We start from the raw sequence: 22,272 nt of genomic DNA on the forward strand, positions 1-22,272 counted from the left end.
AAAGCACAGATAACTGTATCCCAGAGATGCAGTTATCTGTACTTCACACTTCAATGGTGGGACATCCCTCACTCCACACAAAACGGAAGTCCTGTCCACCAAAGCATCTTAGAAAGCTGATCTGTGCGCGTGGAGATAAGGAAGGATGCAGAGGCACACTGTGAACATCCCACAATCCAATAATGTGCAACACCTGAGTTTCTGGGTGCAAGTTACAGTACAGAGAGTTCCTAGAGTCAACTGGTTTCTCATAGGGGCAGACTCCCTGCCACCTGTAATAAATCAAAGCTTGTTCACACGGGAAAACAGACTGGAATTGCTATTGTGAAATAGCTTTTTGGCAATAAACTCCCCATGTAGATACTTTTATTGCACACAAAAACAAGAATGCCTTTCTGGAGCTTAGCTGAACCCACAAGGTGTATCCAAAGTGGAGTTACTGCAGAGCACTGCTTGTGCTTTACAGTCACACCTCGCTTCTAGAATAAACCGCCCTGTGTAGACAAGCCCTAAATCTAACAGAGATGGCAGGAAGCGCTGGCTCCACAATCCACCTCAGTGCAAATCCCCAAGAGAGAGCTGCCCTAGAAAACACTGTTTAAAGAAAGGAGAGGGCATTCTCCACAGCTCCAGCTCACCTGAATCAGCGCTAAATTGCAGGTGGCCATCTTCCACTGTTCCTGGGTATCATCCATCTGACCAGTGTTAGCCTGAAAGTGAACGGAGAGTAAGCATAAGGCACTGAGAGCCACCAAATTAAGCAAGGCTTCACTTGCACCTTGTGGGAAAGGGCAAGCTAAAGCCAAAAAGGCAACAGTTCCCAGCCAGTGTCTTCAATCTTCCTGCTTCTCCCTCTTTTCTCATTACTCAGAATTCCCCAAACCTGCCCTCGCCTCTGAACCAGAGGTCAGGTCCTGTCACTAGGAGGTGGGGAGGACATCAGAAGACATTCTGGGCCATATTTGTGTACACAAAGCCTGTAGGGCAAGTCCAAATATTACTACCTCCCCAAGGCAGGGTCTACAGGGTCCCAAAAACATCATCCTTGCTGCTCTGGCACAGCACCTGCCTTTGAAAACCTGATGTGTGGTGCCAGGATCTTGGGGCTAGCATGGGAAGGCAAGGCCTCTCCACTTCACCACAGGTCACGAGTGGCTTTGGAGCGAGCCTCCAGCAGCCTGGGACCATTCCCTCTGAGACTCATGACAGAAACTACTGAGCTGATGATGCTGTGCTCACTAAGGGAGGACATGATTAAATAACCCCCTCTGAACCCCAAGAGGGAAAGAGAAATGCTTTCAGAATAAGATTTGTAGAAGGAAAAGCATCAAGGGGCCAAACGTATCAGACTGATGAGATTCCCTCTCAATCATCTCAGGCTCAGAGATACCCTGTCATCTCACACAAAGGCCAATAAAGCCATTTTCCCCTACTTATTCCTTATAAGTAAGTTGTTGGGGGTTTTCCCAGTCCTAGCGTGCCTCAACAACAGATTTGCAATCGGAGCATCCCAAAGCAATAAAACTGCTACAGGAACTTCTAAAGGGCAGTTAATCCCTGGGGCAGGGGTGGGCAATTATTTTGGTGGGAGGGTCACTTAACAAATTTTGGTGAGCTGTCAAGGGCCACACAGATAAAATCTTTCTAAAGGTATCATATGCCAGAAATCAAACACCTACTATAACATTAAAATTTTATTTCAAAAAAATTTTTTTGTCCTGATTTGTTTTCTTGAGTAATGTATATAAAGTCAATTGCATAACAGCTCAAGATAAAGTCTTACTCTTATATATTGTGAGGGGGGATGGGGGGATGGGGGGAAAGGGGGAATGTCAGGTTGGGGGGGGCATGTAGGAAGTGTGGGGGGGACAGGGACTGCTCACATGCTAAGACCTGGCAGCTGGAGTAGAGGGTAAGGGGGAGCAGGAGGTGCATGCAGCAGAGCTCACCTTGGTGGTGCAATGCAGGTGTGGTCTGCCCTCCCCCTTCCCATCCAGCCTGTGGTTCCCTCTGCAGTGCTCCACATGGGGTGGTGCTCTGGCTGCTCCTGCCCAGGGCAGCCTGTGCCACGCTCCCACCTGCATCCGCTGGTCCTGGCCCCAGCTCCAGCCCCAGTCAGCGTGCACAGCATCCCAGCATGGCTGCTCCTGATGTGGCTGCAGCTGCCCAGGTACTGCATGGCTTCCCCTGCCTCCAGTGGCTCCTTCTCCTCCTCCTGCTCCTACTGCACCACTCCAGGCGGGCGGGGGGGGCTGCAGCTGGACAGCTCCTACCCCAGTGCACCAGGCTTCAGCTCCACCTCCCATCTGCCTCCCACCCATGCCGCCTGCCCAGCGCAATAAGCAGCCACCTGCAGACGGCCCAGAGGAGGGAATGTGGCTGAAAGCTGGAGCTGCAGCCCTGCATGCTGGGGCAGAAGCCCTCTGGCTACAGATTCCCCCAGCCTGGAACAGTGCAGAAGGAGGAGAAGGAGCTACTGGAGGTGCATGGAGCCAAGCAGTACCTGGGTAGCTACATCTGTACATTCCCACACCGGAAGGCTGTGTGTGGTGGTCGGGGTTGGGACTACGGCTGGGGCCAGCAGATGTGGGAGGGAGCACAGTGCCAGCCCTACGTGGGGTGCTGCAGGGGCAGCTGTGGGCTGGATCCAATCAATTGGTGGGTGCCTGTCCATAGGCCAGATCCAATCAGTTGGTGGGCTGAATCCAGCCCATGGGCCATAGGAAAACAGGGTATGAACCTTATTGACACACACGCATCCCCAGAAATAACTTATTTCTGTTTAGCAGAGGAGTCATACATACATACCTGTATACACAAGCATACATGCCATTATCAAACTTAAGACTCCAGCAGACCAAAGAAACCCTCTTTCCCATCCTCTCTGCCAAATATTACACTCACAGCAGTAGACAGTCTGGATGCCAGCGTCATTTCAAGGTTACCCTTCAGGCCAACCAAGGCAGGAACTAGGATGAAAACTTCTGTAATTGTCCGAAATACATCCCAATGCTGGAAGGAAGAAAACAGGAAGAATATCAGTCTCCTTTAATGGCATTCTCTCTGTATCTTGTGTTTCAAGTGTTTATGATTCCCCCTTCACTTCCTATTCTTCAGGGAAGAAATGTGCTGCGAAAGGACTGGCATGGTCCACCCCAGAGCCAGCTGCCTTTTGGTGGTGGGTAAAAGCTTTATGCTCTCTTGGGCAGAAAGACACCATTATATTGGTGACTGTAACTGAAACTATCATCATGCAGAGATTATCTCACCTTTTCTTGCTGTGAAGTTTTCCTGCACCCCCTCTGAGTCTGGTGCTGAACACAGTTGGAAACAGGGTGACTCATGAGTTGGATCCAGCAGGACATTCCCTATATTCCCATCATTACCCGGGGGAAGACTTGCATCTAGCTGTCATTTCAATCCGAACACTACATTTGATGTGAAATCTCAAGCAACTTCTCTGAGTCACGTAGATGCATTGTGCACCTTACTGCAATATATCACTCAGTACTTTGGCAGATCATTTATTTCCCTGTGCTGAACTGTGGTAGGAGGTTAACCAAATCGCACTGTAGCTGAAGAGGACATCAAGATCAAATGGCAGCGCAGACCAGCTTATCATAAGGCTCTGAGGTCTGCCAAGTCGTTTTTACCTTGCTCCAAGCACTGCAGCCAGAAACTCTTGTCACTGATGGGGGCGGGGGGGAATCTGATGATCTGATAAACTGTGAGTCCAGCTGTCAAAGTCCCTCCTCATGTCACTTGTACTCAGAGGACACTCTTGCCACACACAGCCACTCAGAAACACATCAAAGCTGAATGAAGCAGATGCAATTAACCCTGACAGTGTTTTGCAGAGGTAAGTAGTCTGACATCTCCAAAAGGCTGAACAGCTGCTAACCCTGCTGATGCCATGAGGAGTTGCAGGTGTCCCTCACCATCTGAAAAATTAGCCCACAGAGCACCAAACAAACATAATTAAAAAAAAATTGTGGAACACCCCTTATCAGTGACATGGCTGATGGGCAAAGTGTGGATTCTGCTGCCACAGGAGGACTCATCATCCTGCAGTGATGACCTGGAAAAGATGTGTTAAAGGATGTTAAGAGCTATTGACAGTAAAAAATAAATAAAAAGAGAAAGGAGAGGAGCACAAGTCAGGCTGACAGAGATCAAAGAAAAGCAGAGGTCTTTCAGACAAGGTTCTTTGCGTAGATGTGATACCTTTTATTAGACCAGCAGAGTAGCTGTAAAAAAGTTGTTAGCAAGCTTTCAGGCGCAATCACCCTTCTTCAGGCATACGAAGTCTTTCAGAAACACTTTACCACCCAAAAAACACTCAGTTAAAGATGCTAGTGTCCCATCTCCTTAATTAAGGATGCCTGTTCTATCTTACAGAAAAAACTAGGAAAAAGATAAACCTGAAAACCTTGCGAAAAATGAGCCTTAAAAGAAAAATCACATGTACACACAACCTTGCACATTTTATGGATAAAAAGAAGCTAAACAAGTGATACAACTCCCATGTCTTTACATCTCCCATGCAGAACATGTTAGATAAGCGTGACCTTGCATTTTTAATGGTCCTGTATGAATCTGATGGGTTTTATGATCAGGTAAATTGTTATTTTTCACTAGAAAATCTCATTGGTAACTTGTCAGGGGTCAAAAGGCTTATTTTACTGTACCTAACACCCAGAACCCCAGTCATGGAGTAGGACCACACTGTGCTGGGTGCTGTACAAATGCAGGACAAAGAGAAGGTGCCTGCTCCAAAGACCTTACAATCCAAATTGCCTGGCAAAAGGAGCAAAGCTGACATGATTATACAGAGACAAACTGCAGTACCTCAGAGACAATCCTCCAACTCAGTTTTGTGATGTTATGGAAGCATAACAGAACCATATGCAGGCCAGGCCCCCTTTACAATGGTGTTGAGGTCCAGTCCAAGCAGCCATGTGCTAGGCAATGCTGTGTGCACAGAGATGCGAGGGGCACCTGCATAAAGACAACAGAGCTAGACTTGGAATAGCAACGTCTTCATGATCCTCCTCTTCAGACTGAGGGGAAAACCAATTTTGGAGAAAAGGGAACACCCCCTTCAACACTGCAAAGCCACTGTGAGCAACAAACTCAGAGCCCAAAACCCAGGGGATCAGAAAGGAAAACTGATTCCCTTGTTTCACTGTCAATCAGTGAGGGCTGGGGTAGTGCAGGCACTAAGGTGCACAGTTGACAGCCCCAGGGTCACAAATTTGAGGCCACAGCAGAAGTGCTCCAACGAATCTGCCAATTCTGCTAAGTACCTTGTCACAACAAAAACGGAAGAAGGAAGGACTGTTGGTCAGCAGCAGAAGTCCAGAATAAATGGAGAAAAGCAAGCAACACCCAGCTCTTCCACCTCCACTCATCTCTTGAGCTTTGGGCAATCAAGGGTAGAGGTAATTTAGGTATGTGCCTTTACCCTGGACAGTGTCCCACTGGGGATGAAAAAGAAGCTTTATTCCGCATGCAGTCACTTGAAATACAATCCCCCTGGATTAAATGTTACCGTAACATAATGGGCAGAGCCACAAGGTCCCGCAAGGTCTGTGCCTCTCTGACACCGTCAGGCAGCTTGGAGGTCAACACGACCAGCGGACTGGAAATTCCTATCGTGTCAGAATTGGCATCGAGATACGCTCAACGCCCCAATGCCTCAGGCACAAACAGGTAAAAGCGGCGTGGCCAGGATGCTGAAGCACTCTAGTGCTCTTCAGAGGATACAACAGACCCTGAGGAGCTGCTACCAGTCAATGCAACTTAGAGCAGCCTTGAGGCTGCTCTTAAATTGTCCCAGGTCTGAACTCTTCTCTGTTCAATCCCAATGCAGAAAGGTGATTTATAGCTTTATTCCCACCCCCACCTCTCAAGCTGAAGACTCGTCCCTCTAATTTAGATATGTAATAATGGCATTCAAAATTAACAGATTAATCTGCATACAGCCCTCCATCTTTATGATAACCTAAAATTCAAAGCTGCTCGCTGTGCCAAATTCAGCCTTAAAATAGGCAAAGGAAAAAAATGCAAGGACATTTACAGTGCAGTAATGAGACCTACTGATTTCCCACCTGGTCTCATGTTTGACCCAAGAGCCATCTCATTTCTTCATTTCCTCCATATTTGAATCTCTCTTGCCTACGGCTGTCCAAATGGCAGCCCAAAGGGAGCCCAGGGAGTGGGGCAGTGCAGCAGGCTGCATAGGGAGGGGGAAAAATCAAACTCACATGGCAAAGTGAAAGGGATACACAGTTCAACAGTGGGGCAGGCGCCCAGTGCAGCCCACATGGGTACCCAGTGAAGCAGGAGGTGGACAGAGCAGCCATGAGGCGTGCAGCTTGGTGGCCTGTACCTCACCTGGTGCAAGCCCCATGGTATGACCCTTAGGGACTTAGAAGTTGGGCAGCCTTGCTCTAACCCATTGCTGCTATTTAGCATGTAACTGGCAGAGCACATAGGATGCAGCTAAAGATGCAGTTGCTTCTACCACATCCATCTGGAACTGGAATAAGCCCTGATTTGGAAGCTGCTCCTCTAAATGCCTCTGTTTCTGCTAGTTTTAAAAGGGCCCTGGAATGCATGTGAAAGCTTTCTCTCCCCAAACTGTTATCACCACCACTCAGCTGATGATTACAGGAAACTGCATAGCTTCTCTGGATGACTACACTCACAGGTGGAAGAAAAGTTGTTATTAATAGTATCCCAAACTAGAAGCCTCCAGGGGCAGAGGCACATACCTTCCCATCTTTCTCCTCTCCCGCCTCCCACTCCTCCCCACCCCGTTTGGCTCACAGTTGCTAAAATAACTCATGGACAGCCTTGACTCCTTTGAAATCAGTGACAAAACTCCTGTTGACTTCAACAGGGTTAAAACTTCCTGGCCTCCAGCAGAAATAATATTAAGCTCCTCACTGCTGGGGGCTACTGGCTTTTGAGAGCCCCATGTGGATATATATATATAACCCATTGGCTGACTCCATTTATCTAAGTGGAGTAGGAGATGACTTGCATCACATGAGGATCTGGGGAGTCTGTTCAACTCAAGAATTCATGCTGCTATTATTAAGTAATTATTTTTGTGCAAATTACTATCATGAATGCTTCTGCCAATATCTACGCCAGGGGTAGGCAACCCCCAGCATGCGTGCCAGAGTGTGGCACCCACGTTTTGCTCGGCACGCATGCCTTGGGGCAGACGGCAGGGAAGGGCCCTGCCATAACAAGGATTGGGCCCCTCGTTGCTCCCCCACTGTCTGCCCCTGGCACACCAGCATCTTACCAGTCAAGGTTGTGGGTGCTTTTGGCACTCTGCCCAAAAACACTACTGACCCCTGATCTATGCACTTTGCTGACAAGCCTCCAACTTTGACCCATATGGGTAGGGAGAGAGAACACTTAACTTTAACAACTGTGTTTCGACCAACAATTGTATGCTAGGAATGTGGCTGGGAGTAGAAAAGCCAGTATCTTCCCATTTCTCAGGAGGTACCGGTAGGAAATATAGAGAGTGGAAAATTACTAGGAGCAAGAGAAAGAGATAGGGGTGATAATGGAGCACTTTAAATAGGACTCACAGGGGAAAGACTATAAGAGATGTATAGAAAGTGCTGAGCAGGTGAGGGGAAGAATGGATATGCTTTTACAGGAAGGGGGTCCTTGGTATTAGTGTGGGAATAATTCAGGTTAAGGAATAAACATTGGGCACATCCACATATGCAAATAATGTGACTGAATATACTCCAGCTCAAATTGAGTTACTGTCTACACGTGCATTTAAGGGCAGTAATTTACTGTGCTGCTGGATACCACTTGTATCTAATGGGACTATCCAATAGCACAGTAAATTAGTCTACTGTACCCTAATTGCCGTGCACGTGTAGACGGTGACATTTTACTGCGCAGTAAAGTGTCTCATGTCAACATGCCCATTATGAATAGCCTGCTGGCCTGAAGACAGTCAGACTCCGAAGGCAATACTTCAAGCCTATTACAGATCCAAAGGAAATGATAAGCTAAATGAGAGGGCAGGTTTCTAGGAAGTTTGCTGTTTCCTAATTGTCTTGTGCTTTATCTTTTATATTAGAAGCAATGTTGTCTTCAGGAACGCTATGGAAAGCCTATCTGTGTCTGCTTGCTTGTGCCTACAGAAGGCTCCTGAAGGGTTACGCTCTAAACATACAATGGGAGTCTGGAAAAGAGTGTGCTAAGTTATGGGAGGGGAATCTGCAAGAGGTATCAAGTTATGGGTTCCAGCTCACTGCAGGGGGCCTAGATTTAGGGCCTGAACATCCCGAGTGTGCATACAGGCCCCAAGAAAAGGCAATGTCTGGACTCTGTGCAAATTCAGAGGCTTAAAATGCCTGACGATCTGGTGAGAAGTCAAGGGTGGGGGGGATTCAGACTAGCATTTTTCCCAGTCATTCAGCAACTGGACAAGAGGAAGAGGCACCTCCTCTAGCAGATCTGCTTAAGAATCCTTCAGCAAAGTGAGTTTTCACTGAAAAATGCCAGTGTCAAAACTGAAACATATGGGTTTTAGGCATACCTAGGTTGGTACTCACCTGGGCACTTGCCTGGAACGTAGGAAAGCTAGATTCAAGCCCCTAGTCTGAGTCAGGCTGTTTGCTTTTCTAGGGTGAAGGATAGCCAAGGGAGATCCATCCACTACAAACCTGATCTCAGCTTCATCCAATGCATAATGTGAAACCTTTTTCAATCCTGAAGAGTTCTGCAGGCCAGGAAACACCTTTCCCACCTAGCTTTCATCACTCAGGCCCCCAAAATTACAGGGTCAGTCTTTACAATGCAGACTCACAACGTAAGGGCAGTGCATGTACTCATGTACTCTCATTTCAACTATGAAGGCACTGCTTGTTGGATCTTGTTCACATCTCCCTAACAAAGAAATAGGAGGGGATTTTAGAGGACACTTTGTTATAGCAATTGAAAATCCATTACAAGACTCCTAAGTGTCAGAGCATCTTCTGCAAAAGTATCAGATTGTCTTCTGCAATGGAGCAGGATGCACAGGTGACAAGGGCTAGAAAATGCCTCTGAATTCAGTAAGGCTCAGTGTAGTGATGTCATTGCCTCATGATGTCATGGCCTGTCTTGTGTCTGATGATGTTTTGGGATCTGACTTATGATGGCTGACTGTCTGGCACTGGTAATGCCGGAGTCTGACCAAGTAATACCTCCTCAAAGCTTTCATACTGATTAGCGGTGCCTTCACTTTGCCTCTAAGCAGTCAGTTTCATTGCCCAATTTTTCTTCTTCCTAAGAACTGGAAACAGCGTTATAAAAATCTTATCCTATTGTTTTGCTGAAATTCCCAAGAGTGTAACAGAGAAAGTACAAGAATAGCCTGGACTCAAGTATTTATACAACCCATGCAATATGCATGCATCCAACACACAATATATGTTTTCTATCCAAACCGATACAAAGCTACAGCAGCATGCTAGAGCAGGGCCTGCTTTCTGACAAGTGCAATGGACACAAGTCTATATTACCAGGCTGGGGGAGGATTAGTGCAGTGCCTCTTTCCTGCTCTGACCTCTAAGGCTGCATGGTGGGGAGGGTGGGGGATGGAAAAGCCAGGGAACTCTTGTAATGCTACAAGGCAGGTTTGTGCTGAGGCCCAGAGCACATGTTGGTGAAGGCAGATAAGGAGTGCACAGTGTATCCTATACAGTACACACTAACTGGAGAGCATATTCTCAAGTTAACCCCCTTTCTTTGCCACTCCTCACATTCCCTTTGATCCAGTTTGTTCTTTGCACTCTTTGCTTTCTCTTGTTCGTGTGAAAAAGCAAGATGCTGCTTTCCCAAACACTTAGGTGCCCTTGAGTGAGTCCTGCTGGGGTGCAAATGCCAGAAAAACCAACATGCTCCCACTTGCTTCAAGCGCTACAACTATGCTTGCGAAGCCACACCAGCAATCTGATCTACAGACCTACCCACATTAGACACCCAGACAAGATCAAATTGTGAGTTTCTATTTGTGCTGCTCGCTGGATTTTGATCTCAGATACTATGGTGCAAGTCCAGCCTGACTCCAGTGAGGTCAATATGGGGGACTCTAAATTTACGTCCATGCCACAAGGTCAATCAAACCTGCCCTGGAATCCAGAGTCTGGTGCATTCTAGTCTTTTTAAGTTACTGCTCTGCCGGTATTGTCAAGATAATCCACGTTCCTCCTCACTTTGAGAACTGCAATGGATACAAGAGGTTGTTCTCAGAGAACTAACTTGCTTCAAAATGTGAAGAACAATTTGCCACCACCACAGCTTGGAACTGCATATTGATGACAACTGTCTTGCAAGAAATGAATGCACTGTAGCATCCGCTTGATTCCAGTGCTAGGGACTGGTACAGTTTCACCCACGCCGCTCCCCATATTCTGCCTGGATGCAGTATGTACCTAGGATACAACCTGTCCAGCAGCCCATTCCTGAATATGAAGCTACATACTGTGTTCAGGACAGCCCTTCCTATGTACTGCCACAAAGCAGATACTCTTCAAGCCTCAAGGACTATGATGCTTATTGGACTGCATGGCCCACCACACAAGGTCATCAAATGGGTTTTCAAGGTCATCAAATGGGTTTTCAAGGTCACCCAAGCAAACCAGCTCTCTACCCCTGCTACAAAGCTGCTTGGTCACACATACATACTTGAACAACGTCCATCAACAGGCCGGCAGCCACCATGCCCAAACCAGCCAAAAGGAATGGTATGAAAATCTGTGAGGCGATGGAGAAGGATGTCTCTGGAAGAAATCCATTGGCTGACCTGGTCAGCTGACAGGTAAAACCTCTCAGTTTCTTCCCATGGAAGCACAGCTCCAACTGCAGTTGGGTGACCACCATGGTCAAACGGTGTTAACCCATTCTCAACAGGCTGATCGGCAGGAAAAGCAAGGAATCACCCAGGCAGCTCACAGCAGCTTTCTCCGGAGTTCAAAGACACAGTTCCTCTGACCCACACCAATGCTGCTACGCTCCTTTAGCTTCACCTCCTTCACCCTGCAGAAGAGCTTTCCAAAGCACTGGGACAAGGTTATCTTCTATAATCAGTTCAACTTGATTGAGCTCAGGCTGCTGCAGCCTTCAAGGAAGATATTTCTCTGTGTTATCTCAAGGGAAGTTCAAAAGTGGGAAAAGAAAGATCGCAGAGATGTTTGGGGATAAACAGTCGTAAGTCCACACCTCCTTCCACTACCACCACTTCAGCAAGAACCAGAAAGACCTGTTCATGCTATGGCATTAGATGAGCAACAGGTCATGCAGGAATGCCTCAGCATACTCCACGAGGCTGGTGTCCTTTCTCCTCGGCTTATATTCCTTGTCCAGAGGCAGCATGCCTTTGGCAGGATGGTTTAATATATAAGCCCATGCTGAACTAGCCCTAGTTCTTTCAGTCCCACCATGTGCTGTGTTGATCTTCTCTCACCAGACCAAGGCCCGGGCAATGGGGAGTTAACACGCAGGTTTGACTTCAATCTCCTTCAAGATCAGGAAAGGTCACCAAGAACATGTCCACACTTGTTACGGCCACCAGCATTATTCAGGTCCCATCTGGAAAGGCAGCAAAGCTATACCTGGTATGAAAGTTTGCTGCTCCCAGCCCCTTCTCTTCTCCAGTCTCATCTGTGTGTATAAGCTCAGGGCATAATGATCAGTTTTTGCTGGCTCTATCTCTGACTTTCAAAAAAAAAAAATTCCATAGGACCAGCCAATGAGCTTCACATGTGAACGCTCTTATCTGCTGTCATCACTTCAACTTTCAGCTACTTTGCAAAGGCCAAGATAAGAGTTACTGCAGGAGCTTAGTTAAGGTAGTTCTCTAAACTCACTAGGCCACAGGAGAACAAAAGGGAATATTTCCAGTGGTTACTGCATGCTTCCCCTTCCTGTCCTCCATGGTAAAGCAGCACCCCTGCACAGGGCAGAATGGCCATTCTGTTCCACGCCAGAGGTGGTTTCATCTCCTGTTTAAACGTGAAGTGGCTAGATGCGCTGGCACAAGCTTGTCCACCTGGACTACAAACCCAAATGAAAATGTATGTAAAATCAGAGGGGAGGAAGGCCAGTATCTGTTGGGGCTCTTGTGTAATAGTTTGGACAGCACACTAGAATCTTAGGGTCTAAAGGTTATTTCCAATGAAGGAGGGCCCAGATGACACAAGGGACCTGAATATAAGGTACTTTCACTAGGCAGCTGCTGGTTCAAAGCCAGTCAGTAGCAACAGACACCTACAGCTGTTCAGTGGCTCGTGTGAGAAGTCTGTCCAGACTCTAGCGTTCAAAGCCAAGATTAAAAAAGACTCCTCACCAATATACCTGGCAATTACTGGTCCTGGAGAGTCGCAGCAAGGAGATATAAGGATGAGTGGGATGCGGAGTCCAACCAGAGAAGCTCTTACTACCCACTGCCCCATGCCGCAATCGGCTTCTTCTCACCTACAGCTTCAAGGTAAGAGGGAGAAGCTCTCAGCAAAAGCCCCAGGGGCTCTGAGTTGCCTTGTCAGCCATTTCAGGATTTTAGGGGTTCGATAATCTGTCAACAGAGTCATAAAGTATCAATACATATTACAGACTGGTTGCTTGTTCCCAGATGAAAGCCTTGGTAGGAGGAAAGTGTCAGACTGTTTGAAAGACCCAACTGCCATAAAAAGAAAAAGCAGCTAGTACGGCATTTCCTAAAGCCCTAGCAGGCTGGGGTGAATGAGTTTATCACGCTCTCATCTCTCTCTATTACTAAGCAAGCACCATAAAATCCCTCCAACTGGCAAATCAGCATGCAAAGAAGGTAATGAAATCAGATGACGTGCATGCACGCTAGTTTTTTATTATACACTTAAGGTACCTCTGACACAACATCACAGATCCAGCACCTTACTTCACCAAACACAAGAGGTTCAACCGGGTGATGCCCAAATTGTTCAGACTCTACTGTCTTTCCGCTGCATGTGTGGACATTGTCTAGTACAACGGAGCCCTGACTGGGTCCTCTATCCACTACCGTGATACAAAGAAATGTCTAAGGAATAAGGTGACTGGCAGCACTAACAGGAACACAAAGACGGACAGAAAATGCCAAAGGACAAGCTTTCAAACCTTTTTTGTTTACACATGACTTCTCTTTGCTGCAGAGCAGGCACGGCTATGCTGCCAGGCTGCCCTCACAATGCACTGTGATAATGGCACTAAGTTTTCTTCATATTGTGGCTGCCTCTTTAAGCCATTGTCCATGTTTAAGACTATTTCTGGTTCAGTGCCACCTTGGGCCACGTGGGCCACAAGTACATAGGGAAGAAAGCCATGCTGGGGCACTGAGGAAGCTGTGAACTTCCTTTTTCACTCAGCAGAAGCAGAAAGAGACCTGGCTGGCATGTGACACAAAAGGGAGGAAGACTCCAAACAGCAGAGAAACAGTACACCCAAGCAGGGCACGTTCACTCACAAGGTTTCACTGCACCAGCAGCTGATGTGCTTGTCTTTCCATGAAGGGGCAGATTTCATCCCTAACTACTGAGGGACTAGGCACAAAGAGGATGGATATGATGGACTGCTATTTACACATAAACTAGTCATTTGTAACATCAGCTAGGTACAGGGTTTGCTGCACTCCTGCCTCAACCACTGGGGCCGTGGTGCTGTGGACTGCTCAACAACTCAGCAGAGGGCTGCATTTTTAAACATACTTTGCCCAGACCTACCTGTCTGCTCTGTAAAGCCATTGTGCACTTCCAGATGGCAAGATAAACATGCCATTTATATCCAGCGTTAGCTATTAATGGACAGAAATTAAAAATGAAACCAAACCTTCCGTCTGTTAGATTGGTGCTAAAGGTGACAAAAAAAAAGTTTGATCTTTGATATTATAGCACAGTGCCCTTGTTCCTGTTCGTGTAAGAGTGGATAGCGTGAGCTGCAGTTTAGAGCACATTAAGGTGAGCTGAGGACACTGTGACCACCTTAATTGGTCATGGCCCCTGCATTTACAGGCTTTACTGCTCTTACAGCTTAAGGAGGTCAATTAAGGGCTAACGATGAAGGGGAAAAGTTTCAGTCCAGCAAAAACTGTCAGTGCAGACACAGGGCTTTCAGTGTCATCATATCAGATAATGAAGGGGCAGCATGACCTCATAGCTTGTTAATCAAATACACAAGGGAGGGAAAAAGCAATGCATAACTGAAAGAGAGTCACCTCTTAGCAATAATATATTTGAGAGTCCTATGGAAATAAACAGTAAGCATATGTTGACTAAAGACAGTTCTTAGCTGCTAAGCAATTTTGTGCTGCAAAGGCAAGCTTTGATTAAGACCATCACAGAAAATGTATTTCCCTTGTGGGACAGAGACCCATACTGCCACCATTAGAAGTCCCTAAAAAGGAATATGAAGATGAACACGATGTTTTTCAAGGTAGACACAGCACTAACAAGAGTACTGGGCAATTCCAGCTCCTTATTTTGCCCAAAGGACTTGGAAATACCTCTGTGATGCTTGTGACACCCTGGCCTCATTTACACGAGATGCTACTGCACAGTAGCATCAGAAAAAACCCATGCAGGGACACTGCTGCGCAGTAATGCCAGTTACTGTGCAGTCACTTAGTACTTGGTTATGCAAGTACACAAGTACTTAGTTACACAAGTAGTAAATGACTGCGCAGTAACAACTGCACACTCTCCTGCTTGTGTAGATGCAACCCCTGAGACAGAACATGTTACAATGAGCCGCAAACGGGCAGGGACTTACTGTACGTCACCTGCTCTGCATGTAACTGAGTGCCTGCTCTGACCCTGAGGGAAGTAAAGTTGAGCCAGGGCAGCTTAGCCTTGCTTCACTGAGGAGGCATAAGCTATCCTGATTTAGCCTGTGCTTACCACAGGGTAAGAGCATGTCAACAGACTGTTACCCTAAAGCTTCTGATATATAGCAAACCCTCACCCCCTTTTGTCCAGACCCTGAGTCTTCAAAGGAGGTGAAGGGCAAGACATTAGAGAGGCCCTGCCTTGTGACACTGTTCTAGCAGCAGCGGGCTGATAATGGTCTAGAACTGAGAAGGTGATATCCAAAAACAGGGAAGACTCTCCCACATCTATCCAATCTCTGGTAATCCTCCTTCCCTTGGAAAGGCCTATGCTCTGAATCCTGGAATAATTCACAATGCCCATTGAGAAAGAGACTGTCTCCCTTACCTGAACGTAATCCAAAACCATCCCGGCCAAGACCATGCCGAGGCCTGCTAACAGGTAGGGCAGGAGCACCTGCAGACAAACGGCAACAGCTGATTCTTCATGTAGTCTTCCCATAGCCACTTTCTCTTCGGCTGGCTGTTTTTGCTGCGAGACCAAAGGGACATCCTCTGCCTCCTGGCTGCCAAGTCGGCTGTCTCTGTGTTTACCCTTGTTCTTTGCTTTGTGCCTGGACCGCTCTCCATTTTTAGTCCTGCCCTCCTTTCTCCTCTGCCGAGCTTCCCCCCCTTTCATCCTGACTCTTCCAAGTCCAGGGACTTTCTGCAGAACACAACAATGTGAGGTGTCATGAGAGGCAGCAACCTCTGGATCTGAAAAAGTCCCAAGGGTTTCCCTCTGCACCATTAGCTTAAAGGCAAAATGCCACCTGCTCCTCTCAGGGGAGACACAGAGGACCTGAATGTGTGTTGGTCAGCTTTCATTCAGCCTCCTGTTTCAGGCCACTGATTTCCCTCTCCATGACCCCACCTGACATGGGGTTGGACTTCTGTCATCTCTCCCAGCTCCATGCTGCCAACAGTCACCTTATTCCCAGTGGCTTTGAGGAGGGGACCCAGAGGCACCCGGCATGGGACTGGCTGAGGGGTCTGGCAGGCTGCACTCAACAGGGCAGTACCAGTGGGCAAGCATCAGCCGACAATCAGATATTAGAGTCTCAGATATTATATATATTAAAATATAGCTATATTCTGTAGATATAGATATATATCTAGATTGATTGATCGATCATCTATCTATCTAGTATGTCCAATTTAGGTGGTCTCTCTCTTGGGCACCTTTCCTAATACACACAAAGCCAGGAACCCTATGATTCCAGCCCACCACCCGTGCCCGCCCGTGATGCTCCATTCGGGGTAAATCTCGAGGCAGTGCGAATGGCCAGCAGTGACACCAATGCAGCCCCGGAGCCCTGTCTCCGTCCGGCAGCACGGCCCACCCCCCGTGCTGGCAGGCTCATCAAAGCCCCCAGCCCTACCAGGACTGACCCAGTGCAGCGGGGAGGCACTCGGATACAAGCACCCGGCACACATCTGGGGCGCAAGGGCACAGCTGGGGGAGGAGCATACAGCTGTGGAGGAAGAACAGCAGCTGGCCCCAAGCCAAGCATTGCCCACGCCCAATGCGGGCACTCACCCAGCTCCTTTGTCCTTCCTCGTGGGGCCCTAGCGCCCCCCGGCGCCCTGGGGCGGCGCGGCCCGCATCTGGAGCGCATGCAAATGAGGGAGGCGCGCGGCGCACATCTGGAGCGGCGGCGGCCCCGCGCGGAGCGGAAAAGGAAGCGGCGGGACCGGCCGGGGGGGGGGGGGAGGGGGGCGTGCTGCCGGCCCGCGGGTGCGCCAGCGCCGCCCAGATGTGCGGCACGGAGCCCGGGCACCCGCGTCCCCGTGTCCCCTGGCACTGCCGCCCAGATGTGCGGCACGGAGCCCGGGCACCCGCGTCCCCGTGTCCCCTGGCACTGCCGCCCAGATGTGCGGCACGGAGCCCGGGCACCCGCGCCCCCGTGTCCCCTGGCACTGCCGCCCAGATGTGCGGCACGGAGCCCGGGCACCCGCGCCCCCGTGTCCCCTGGCACTGCCGCCCAGATGTGCGGCACGGAGCCCGGGCACCCGCGTCCCCGTGTCCCCTGGCACTGCCGCCCAGATGTGCGGCACGGAGCCCGGGCACCCGCGTCCCTGTGTCCCCTGGCACTGCCGCCCAGATGTGTAGTACGAAGCCAGGACACCCGGGTCCCCGGGTCCCCTGGCACTGCTGCCCAGATGTGTAGCACGAAGCCAGGACACCCGGGTCCCCTTGTCCCCTGGCACTGCCGCGCAGATGTGCAGCACGGAGCCCGGGCACCCGCGTCCCCTTGTCCCCTGGCACTGCCCCCCAGATGTGCGGCACGGAGCCAGGACATCTGGCCCCTCTTGCCCTCTCTGGCCCTGGGAATATTCCTAAAAGAGGCCAAAAAGTTGTGGAGAGGTGGCTGCAGCAGCCTGAAGCAACAGTCCTGCCACCCCCTCCCTTTCCACCCATGATCCATCCCCAATTATTTCTTTTTTAGCATTTAGTACATCAGAGGCTTTTAAGCTTCCTGTGAGAAATCCCGACTCCAACACAATCGACGGAAAAAAGCTCCTGTTGACTTCCGTGAGGCCAAAGTTTTACACCCAGCCATTTGTTTCAGTTCCAGGGGAGCCAACGGTGCCAGACGGAGGTTTGTAACAGGCATGTCGCGTAAGCACATGAATCCCATTAAACGTCTGAATCATCACGCACACACAAACCCACCGACCCGCACAGCACAAGCTTTCAGAATTGGTTCAGGATTACCTCAATGTAAAATAATATATCCTGGTGAGGACTGTCCTCAAGGCAAGTTTAGGCAGACATGTCTCCTGCCCTGCAAGTCCTATGCCTTGAACGGGGCAGACTTAGAGAGTTGTAAGCGTTTGCAAGTGACAGTAACACAACTCTGCAGCTGCTGCGTCCTGGGGCCATGCGCTGCTTCTGAACGTCATACCTAAAGTGACCAGGCTTAAATTTCAGCAAACTTGGCGTTATTGTGGGTCTTAGCTTCGTTGCAAATGATGTTTCTCAGAGCACTAAGAAGAAAATTTTCCTTTGGGGAAGTCACTGGGTCCACAAGGCACGGGGGGATGAGGTGCCTGTTAAAAATAGTGGCCTCACCAAGACATTTTTAGTCTTGTAGCTTTTGTTATGCTATCAATTTACAGCTGAGTTTCAAGAATCTACAGACGAAGCAGGAAGGCTCTTGAAAAGTTTTGCTGATGTAGAACAACAGCAGCAATTTAAATGTCTAGATTAAATAAATACTGTCATATTCTACAATAATTATGCAAGCTGCTACAGCATCCAGAAATGTACAACGATGTTTTAGATCACTGCTGTAGGACACTATATTATTCTGTGACCGAAGGGAATAGTGTGCGAGGCTCTGGATCCTGGGCCCAAGAATAAAGCATATACGATTTGATATGGGGCTTTGAAATTAGAAGATGCCTGGGTAAGAGGGGGTGTGAGGGGACCAGTCTACTGCTGAAGCCTAGGGTGTCTTCATTCCTCTCCAAGGAGTTTCAGATGTTTTGAAAAGGGGGAGGGCCAGATTGACCCCTGTGAAACTGTACATGGAGGGGGGCTGAAGTAGTGGAAATCATAATCATAAATCTCTGAATCTCAGAAGAATGAGCAGAGCTAATATAGAGCTGCAATACAAGGTCTTCCACGCACAGATCAGCAACAAAGCAGCTAAGAGTATAAACGGCAAGTAATGGATCCCAAAGACAATAGATTTTCCCATTATCCTCAGGAACCATCAATGCCCTGCAAGGTTTAAACAGTATTACTTTTACTAATAGTAGTATGTAACTCCTACACAGAGGCTGTGTCTGCATGTGTGCTTAACTGTGGAGTAGGCTAATTAGCTGCAGAATAAGTGGCACCCTCGACACGTGTGATGCTATTAGGCTTTGGTAAATTAATTAACGCTGCTATAAGATAGTACTGCCAGGGACACTACATTCTTACAGTGAGGTAATGAACTGCAATTAAACACACATGTAGATGTTGACCACGGGTGTAAATTGTGCCCGGTCAGCCCAGGCAACAGAGGGCCAGACTCCTGCCTGCTGCCTAGCCACACTGTCAGCACCCTCATGCCCCAGCCGGCCCCTCTGCTGCCCGATGCCACCACTCAGAGTCCAGTGCTGACCTCTGGTGTCCCCTGCCAGCCCAGGTCAAGCAGGGCAGGAATGGCCCTGGCACAAACTGCTCTGCCCCAGCTCAAACTACTGCTGTTCTGGGTACATGTGTAGACACTGCACCTAGGAGTAGTTTACTCCAGCTTAGACTACTTCAGAGTTTATTACTTCAAATTAATTGCACATGCAGATGCACCCAGAGTTTTCATCATTAGATCTCAAATCGCTTTATAAAGGGAAGGCTTAATCATTTCCTCTATTTTGCAGATAAGCAATGAGTCACAGAGACAAAGTGACTTGCCCAAAATTACCAGACTGCAGTGGTGACAGCAAAGAGGACTGAGTGATAGCGAATGCAGTTTGCTGTGTGGAGGTAGCACGTGGACGTTGCCGAGCACTAGAAAAATAGTCCATTTTAGAAAGGCATTGCACATCAGCCTGTTAGGTCTTGCAACAGTCCACCTTTTCCTGATTCCCCTTGTAAAATCACTGCCACAATCGGTCCATTCGCCTAGGAGTAGACAATAGTATTGTGCTGATCTTATAGATTTCTAAGAAGCAATAGCGCCTTTGGGCTGCAGTGGAAAGTGAAGGCACTGATAATTATGGAGCAGGTACATCTTGGGTTCAGTCTGATGAAACTTGAGCATAGCTCATGGGATAAAGGCTTTAAGCACATTTTATAATGTAGGACCAAATCCTACAGTCCTGGTCTTTTTCCTCTTTCAATGCTTTAAATCCTCCTCCCCGCCATCTCCAGAACCCCTGCCACTTCTGCTTTATCCTTGTTCATAAAACAGCACCAGAACCAAAATACAGCATCACAGGTGAAGGCACAACATCAATCAATATAATACATTGCAGCATCTACATTATTTTCACCTTGTTCCACAGGCATCTAAACTTTTTCTTTCATTTTTTCCTTAACCACTGCAAGCTGTTCACAGGTTTTCACCGAGTTTTCTGCAATGACACTCCCAGCTTTTTCCTGAGCATTTGCACTGAATTTTGAACCCTAGAATGTGAGCAGCTGACATCATTCCTCGCAGTGCACATTCTCTCACACTGACCAGCAATGCATTTCATTTGCCATCATTTTGCCCATTCCCTGGCAAAGTTTCATACTGGTGGAAACCTAGAATAGCTCATGGAATAGGAATTCCAAAGTTTCAAATACAATTGTGTTGCAATTCTGAAGGAGAGCGGATGGCTGAAAATTCAGTTTAACAATTTAAAAACTATAATAATGCAAATATTAAATTCTAGCCCACTCCACAACTCCTGGAGCAGCTGGTTTCCCAGGCTTTCCCCCTCCTGGGAGCAGCCAACTCTCACACTTACATAACAGTTAGCCCTCTGGACTACTGGCTTGGCACATCAGCCAGGCCCTGATTATCAGGGCAGCCATCTCCTGTAAAAGTGGAAGACTCCATCAGCCTAAATGGTGGGCTGTTGAAGAACTGAGAAACCTTGTGAGACAGGTGAGTGAATGGTTAACAGGCAGGTGCCCACATTCAGGTTTCAATCCAAATTTCAACAGAATACAAAATGGGCCGTTTTTCTTTCATCAAAATAGGAGAGCTCTGACCCTCTGCGTTCTAGAAATGCATACCGCAGAGGCTAGAAGAGCTGAAAAGGAATCTTTTATCTGGATAACCTAGTCTGTATCTTTGTGAGTTGCTCAGGTGATCACAGTCTATTACAGAAAGAGCTAGAGCCAGCAGTGACTTGTTTCATATATTGTAGAAGACTCTAGGATCCTACACAGGAATGCAGAGGACGTTGCTTGAGGCCTCCTATCACCAGGTGTTTGAGTTCTACAAGAAAGTGTAGTGGAAGTGTCATGAAATTAATAGCATCATAGAAGTCGGGTCGGAAGGGACCTTCCAGATCTTCAAGTCTGACCCCCTGCCTGGGCAGGAGAAAAACTAGGCTCACATGACTCCAGCCAGATAGGCATCAAGCCTCTTCTTAAAGACCCCCAGGGTAGGAGACAGCACCACTTCCCTTGGAAGCTGGTTCCAGATCCTGGCTGCCCTGACAGTGAAGTAGTTCTTACGGATGTCTGATCTAAACCTCCTCTCCAACAACTTATGGCCGTTATTCCTTGTTATGCCAGGGGGTGCTAGGGGAAACAAGGCCTCTCCCAAACCCTTCTGGTCCCCCCTAGTGAGTTTATAGACGGTCACCAGGTTCCCCCTCAGCCTTCTCTTGTGAAAGCTGAACAGGTTCAGATTCCGCAGTCTCTCATTGTAGGGTCTGCCCTGTTGTCCCTGGATCATGCGAGTGGCCTCCTCTGGACCCTCTCCATGTTGTCCACATCCCTCCTGAAGTGGGGCGCACAGAACTGGACGCAGTACTCCAGCTGCGGCCTGACCAGTGCCGCATAGATGGGGGGGATCACCTCCTTGGCCCTGCTTGAGATGCACCTGTAGATGCACGACAAGGTCCGGTTAGCCCTGCCAACCGTGACCTCGCATTGTCGGCCCATGTTCATCTTGGAGTCAATAATGACTCCAAGATCCCTTTCTGCCTCCATGCTCTCAAGAAGGGCATTTCCCATCTTATAAGTGTGCTGCTGGTTACTACTGCCCAAGTGCAGCACCCTGCACTTGTCAGTATTGAAACGCATCCTGTTTTTGTTAGCCCATCCCTGTAACCTATATAGGTCTTGCTGCAGTCTTTTCTTCCCTATTAGTGTGCTCACCTCACCCCAAATTTTGGTATCATCAGCAAATTTAAACAGGTTGCTTTTTACCACATCATCCAAATCGCTGATAAAGAGATTGAACAGTGCGGGCCCCAGGACTGAGCCCTGGGGGACTCCGCTGCCCACTTCCCCCCAGGTCGAATATGACCCATCTGCCACCACCTTCTGAGTACGACCCTTCAGCCAATCTGCAATCCATCTGACTGTGTAGGCATCAACACCACAGTCACCTAGTTTTTTAATGAGGATGGGGTGGGAGACGGTGTCAAAGGCCTTGCTGAAGTCCAGAAAGACTACGTCCACGGTGACATCTGCTTCCAATGCTTTTGTAACCTGATCATAAAAGGCAATCAGATTGGTCTGACATGACCTGCCCCTAATGAAACCGTGCTGGTTGCCCTTGAGCATCATCCTTAAAGCCAGCTCATTGCAGATGTGCTTCTTGATGATCTTCTCAAAGAGTTTCCCTAGGATTGAGGTAAGACTGACAGGCTTATAGTTGCCCGGGTCCTCCCTCCTCCCTTTTTTAAAGTTGGGGACCACATTGGCTATC

General features: G+C 48.3%; 1 protein-coding gene across 5 annotated transcripts in view; it reads right to left on the bottom strand.

Moving 5' to 3' along the window:
- The window catches only part of SLC41A3 (solute carrier family 41 member 3), a 33,717-nt gene extending 15,949 nt beyond the window's left edge, over window positions 1-17,768 (bottom strand). The window contains exons 1-4 of one of the 5 annotated variants that reach the window (XM_090021491.1): window positions 17,622-17,768; window positions 15,252-15,569; window positions 2,905-3,012; window positions 639-710 (exon numbers count right to left, since the gene is read on the bottom strand). In XM_090021491.1, coding sequence (XP_089877617.1) covers window positions 639-710; window positions 2,905-3,012; window positions 15,252-15,542 — 471 coding nt within the window. In that variant the 5' untranslated portion in view covers window positions 15,543-15,569; window positions 17,622-17,768. The other 4 variants (XM_090021490.1, XM_090021489.1, XM_090021493.1 and 1 more) reach the window with 4 other exon arrangements.
- Window positions 17,769-22,272: the final 4,504 nt, after the last annotated feature.

The sequence above is a fragment of the Crocodylus siamensis genome, chromosome 11, assembly GCF_052110815.1.
Source record: "Crocodylus siamensis isolate JL-2025a chromosome 11, ASM5211081v1, whole genome shotgun sequence".
NCBI classification, from domain to species: domain Eukaryota; kingdom Metazoa; phylum Chordata; order Crocodylia; family Crocodylidae; genus Crocodylus; species Crocodylus siamensis.